General features: G+C 39.3%; 1 protein-coding gene across 2 annotated transcripts in view; it reads left to right on the forward strand.

Annotated features, from left to right (window-relative positions):
* Positions 1 to 2,454, forward strand: part of LOC142154032 (stimulated by retinoic acid gene 6 protein-like) — a 68,358-nt gene extending 65,904 nt beyond the window's left edge. Inside the window, exon 17 of one of the 2 annotated variants that reach the window (XM_075210916.1) lies at positions 1,966 to 2,454. In XM_075210916.1, the coding sequence (XP_075067017.1) occupies positions 1,966 to 2,195 (230 nt within the window). In that variant the 3' untranslated portion in view covers positions 2,196 to 2,454. The remainder of the gene's footprint in view (positions 1 to 1,965) is intronic. The other variant, XM_075210915.1, reaches the window with a different exon arrangement.
* The last annotated feature ends 3,546 nt before the right edge of the window (positions 2,455 to 6,000 follow it).

The following is a 6,000-nucleotide window of genomic DNA, read 5'->3' on the forward strand; positions in this document are numbered from 1 at the left end:
TTGATAAGTAGGATAAAAACCAGGATAGAACAGTGTCTGAAGACCTTTGGAATGTAGTGTTTGTACGAGAAGAGAATGGAACCAGGAGAGGCAGAAGTGAATATTGGCTTTTAGATTTAGCAATTATCAAATCATTGACCATATTAGTGCAGTTGCTGAGGAGTGCTGGAAATAAAGGCCTATTTAAAGAGGGTCCAATAAGTTGTGTGAAGAAAGGAAGAATGTGAAGCAACTTGGAGGGCAATGGAAGTTTAGAGAATGGTTATCTGCAAAAGATTTTGGACCACAATTTATTTTTTCAGATTGCTTGGAAAGATACCAGTGGAAAGAGAGAGTTTACAAAATTTACTTTTTTAAGGCTGGAATGAGCACAGGAGACACGTGAGGCAATAGGGTAAAGTGGGCAGGTAGTAGAGTGGGAGCAGAAGAGAGGAGATACTTTTTCATTTGTAAGATCAAGTAAAGAGAAGGTTCCTCAGATGTTGTAATTTGAATAATCTTGCCAGTTAAGGATAGTGGGAAAAACAATTTGATAAGCATTGTGATTTTAGGGGTTAGAGAATATGTGGCAAGGGAACATGTAGTAAGGCAAATGAAAATAGATATGAAACAGAAATTAAATAGAGAGATGTATACTTAACAGTCTACATTGTGCAGATAGAGCATAGTTGCCTACTCTCCCAGAATGTCCAGGATACCCCCACAATTTTGGGAGTGCTCCCAGACTCCCAGGAGAGCAGCACAACCTCCCACTTCCTGCCCTCTTTGTTGGTGAAGTAGGTGGTGCAAAGCTAATAAGGGCATCCTGGCCCTGCCCCTGCTGTAATTGGCCAACATTGGTATACTTGACAGGGAGTGTGACCAGGATGGCGCAATCAGCCAGCGTGGTCACGCCCCCAGGATGCATCTGCTTTGGAGATAGAGAGATGAAAATGCAGATTCTGGATATAATATCTGAATATTGTTGCTTTTAGTTCTCATAAGTTGTTCAACTGTGCTTTTTAATTGTTTTGTACACTTTAGGGAGGGTACACACTATGCAAAATTTCTCCCGATGCAACATCCTTAATGATTTTACAAAAGATTAAAAAAAAATGCAGATTCATGTGTGCACACTATATGCGTTTTTCACGATTTACCATCAGATCTGTACTCATCATCTGTCACAGCTATCAGCTGAAAAGACTGTGACTCTGCAAACTCGATATAGATCTATGGACTCTGCCGGTCCTGAGTGCATACACACTGCAGACTTGTAATTACATTGTTCCATTGTTGAACTTGATATTTAGTTCAGTTTAAAAATCAAATCAAATGATATGATGAGCTTTGGAACGATAATCGTTCATCGTTGCAGTGTACACACTAATGCAATATCGGGCCAAACGGTCGTTTATCGTTTGATGTATTAATAGCATGCTTTCTAGATCGCTAGGTGTCTCTTAAGGACATCTACGGAAAAGTAGGTTCATGAACAATGATGAAAATGATAGCAACAGATCCTATAAAGTGTAAAGAAAAAAGACATCACTACATTGCCCACCAGAAAAAGGTATCGAGGGACAGATGTTGGGAACAGAAGTAGACTAAAACATGTACTTAATCACGAGTAGATGTGTTTGTCCCCAACTGTAAAGTGCTACGGAGTATGCTGGCACCATATAAATAAATGTTAATAATAATAGATATAACCACAAAGCTAAACACAAACATGACGTGAATCAGCTCAATTAATTAAGAAAAGCACATGTAATTTCAAACATTTTGAATTCCTAAAACTTTTACATAGTTATTTGTGACTTCTACAAGGTTCCGTTTCATTTTAGATCTACATGTACTTTAGGTTTAGTGCCTGTTGTGTAAAATTTATTACGTGAACGTAACACCAGTCTAAATATATCTCTAACATACAGATAATACAGTTATCCAGAAATTATATGTCATATAACTTTTCTTTATTTGTAGGACCTCGTACATCAATTAAAGCCAGAACAAGATGGCTCCTGTATTACACTCTTTTGAAAAACCCTAGACTTATAATACAAAGGAAACTAAAGGAACTGGATGATGTGGATTTTACACAGACGAGACTTGTTCAAGCCTCTGTAATGGAGGCTGAAATAAGAAATAACCAGGAAAGGCCAATTGATGTAAACTGTATAGAAATAAGGGAAAGACGCTCAATGTTTGTTTGAGATTGGACAGTCTCAATATATTTGTTTGTTTAAAACATTATCCCTGAAGCAGGTTATATTCCAAAAGTTATCTAAATATTGTTGATTAAAGAACTTTAGTTGTTTAGAAATAAGTGTAGGAACTCTATTTTCTGTGCAGGAAGTTATGGGCGGGGTATGACAAGTTATAGCTCACCATCATGCCTCACCCCATTACAATAATGAGTCAACAGCAGTTCTAAATATTTAAATTTATAAATAGGCCCTTCAACATATATTTATAATAATTTGATACATACAATATTATACATAGCAGTGATGATCTGGTAAACCGACACAACATTTTACATATCCATAACTCAGATTTGCCTGTTCTCCTTGGATCTGAAGGCGAGGCTTTGGAATCTTTTTACTGTTTACACATACCACTCCTTTGTTACGGCTGTCTTTTGTCTTCTGGAGTGGGTGAGAGAAGATGAGCACAAAGAAAACAAATAATTACATAAATTATAAATTATTATTAATGCAGCTTCTGAAACCTCTTGAGCATTACAGTCTTCTTCTATGCATAGGCATGTAACCTCAAAAACACCAAAGCAAGCAAAGATCACAAAATCAAAAGAAAAATACTGAGATGGTGGTAAGATGATGGTGGTGAAGATCATGAAAATGAAGATGTAAATGATGATGCACATGTGAAGATTGAAGGTTGATGAGGATGATGTTGGTTGTGTTGAAACGAGGCAGACACCAGTGCCACAATGTGCCATAGATAAGTGCATTATCATACTTGGTCACCAGGGCCGGACTGTGACTGAAAATCAGCCCTGGCATTTAAAGTACACAGGCCCACCTCATTTCTAGCAGGAAAGAAAATATGTGCCGCCGAACAGGACGTGACCTCATTGTGTTGTGGATGTGGCCAACATGGGGCATTGATACACACATTATAATAATACATTACATTTATCATTTTAGACAAATACAAAGGCAGTACTGTTTGCCTTCACAAGCAGTACTTTGTGAAGCGGGACATATCTCCCAACTGTCTTTGTAGTCGGACCAAATCCTGACTAAGGGAGACAGTCACCCAATTCAGGACTGCCCCACCATATTCAGGACAGTTGGCAGACTGTATTGCTCTCTCCTACCTGTCTTGGTTACTTTTACCACTTGTAGCAGCTGTTTTTTTTTAGCTCAATTCATTCTTGTCTTGATCCTGAAATATTGGATGCCCTATTTTGAAAAAAAATGGGTACATGAGATTTAGAAAACTCCGGCCAGCTCTGGTGTTAAAACAATAGCACTCAAGTTTAATAATTAGGTCTCCCTCCAGTCCCCACAATAATAATATTCACATTTAATAAGTAGACCTATTTCCCTCCAACCAGCCCCAACATTAAATTAACAGTATACACATTTACTCAAAACATATTTTCCTCCCTCCAAACAGTCCCAGCAATAAATTAAATAGCATTAAAGTTTAATAAATATAGCCATTTTCCACAACCATCATATTCACATTTAATAAATAGCCATCCCCCCCAAAATCAGCCCCGTATTCAATTGATTGCCCTAAACCACCCCAGCATTAAATTAAAGGTTCCTTTACCTCACCTTAAATAATTAGCCCCCACCTACACTCCACCATTAAATAGCATACCTCCCACACTATATTAAGATCCTCCCTTCCCTCACATATTATATTAAAATACTGCACGCACACAAACACACTATATTTAAAATACTGCACGCGCGCACACACACGCACACTATATGAACATGGCCAAACACACACTATAGCAACATGGGGCCACACAGACACACAATTAGCCACACGCACACACTATTTGCCACACGCACCCACTATTTGCCACACGCACACACTATTTGCCACACACACTATTAGCCACACACACGATTTTCCACAAACACTATTTGCCACACAGACATATTACACACACACACACTTACCTTTGTACATCCAGCAGCAGCACTCTGCACGCTGCCCGACAGATGGAGAATCAGTGACTGCCGCCTATGCGAGCAATCACATGGGACAGCACCACGTGTCAGGTGCCGTCCCATGTGATTGCTCCCATAGGCAGCAGTCACTGATTCTCCGTCCACCGAGCAGCGTGCAGAGTGCTGCTGCTCGGCAGTCATGTGGACCAGCCCATCTGGCCATCGGCCCTTCTGTCATTTGCCAGAAGTGCCAGATGGCCAGTCCGGCCCTGCGCAGGGGGTTTACAGGTGCCTGGAATCTCCCCTTTACACCAGACTTAATTATACAATATGAAGAGAAAGTTGCATGATTACTTTTTAGCACTGCAAAAGCAATTGCACTAATTCTATTTTGCAGGGCAATGTGATTTGTAAGATTTTTCCATTGTATGAATGAATATGGATGTATGAATATGTTATCTTTTAAATGTAGATTATGTATATAAATAGAATATAAATATTTTGATGAAAGACTTTGGAGCTCTGATGTATTCAGACTTTGAGCTAACTACCATAGGTTATGCCAAGTGTTCACCCAAATTCTGTGTTTTTGAGCAGACTGAAGCCCTTTCTTTTTAGAAAATCATTGTTTTCATAGGGTTCACAGCAATTGAAAAGCAATTTATTACCACGCAAAAAAGTGTAACAGTGGTAGCAGGGGGTGCAGCTGTTACGGTCCCACAGCTTGCCAAGCCTGCGTCCCTGTCAAAGTCCCATGAAGGCGCAGTGGGGCTGCAGACAATTTCTCACATCCTCCAGCTTACTGAAGCTCCCTCTAGAGATCAGGCCCTGGCTGCTGTCATAGTAACCCACAGGGTTGGTTAATAGTATAGGCTGCTTCTTATTGGTGACTATACTATAACAGCAGCCAATCACTAATCAATAGAGCAAGTGTCTTCCTTAGGCATATGGGGGCCCTTACAAAGTTTTACTCTGTGCTCAACAAATGCCTAATTACGCTCCAGTCTATGCCAATGAGTTTTGGGTAGCTATGTGTAAATCAAGACGGTATCAAGTTTTGCCTTTCTTGTTTCCTGTGCCTTGCTTAGAAGCAAGTCAGTATTGCATAACCATTGTTCCTGCTTATATGAGGCTATTTGAAGCTTATCGGGACTCATCTGTGACAGACAGCATTCTGGGTATTGAATGGTATTGGTTAGAAAGTGCATTTTTTACTAACAAAGTGCAAAAGTGCCAATCTGTAGTAACCAAAGCAACCTATAGTCAATTAGCTTTAATTAATCTGGTTAGACAATAAAAGCAAATTACTTAATTTGCCAATTTTCACTTTTTACACTGTTAGTAAATTGCCATTAATAAAGCAACCCAACATTTCCCAATATTGAAAAAAATACCAGGACAAATTCACTTTGCTAGTCTGGTCATGTCATAAATAATATAGGTGTGAGTTTATAATGACAAATAGATTAAAGCTATTTAATAATATGTGAAATGTAATTAAATTGACATAGATAAAACACAGCTAAGATTTACCTTTCTTTTTAATATTTTTCATAGTAAGCTATAACACACACTCCTCAATACTACCTATGCCATACCTCCTAACCATCCCAACTATTTGCTACACAGACATATTACACACACACATACACAGACACTTACCTTTGTACATCCAGCAGCAGCACTCTGCACGCTGCCAGACAGATGGAGAATCAGTGACTGCCGCTGTGACAGACCCGGGCCTTATATTGAGAATATCCTGCCAACCCGGTCTGTCCTCAGTGGGCCAACTGAACAACCATGGCACACTCTGTTATTAAATGCCGCCCGGTGGCCAGATATCTTATTGCTGTGGTGTCCA

Source organism: Mixophyes fleayi, chromosome 1, assembly GCF_038048845.1.
Source record: "Mixophyes fleayi isolate aMixFle1 chromosome 1, aMixFle1.hap1, whole genome shotgun sequence".
Lineage (NCBI taxonomy): Eukaryota > Metazoa > Chordata > Amphibia > Anura > Limnodynastidae > Mixophyes > Mixophyes fleayi.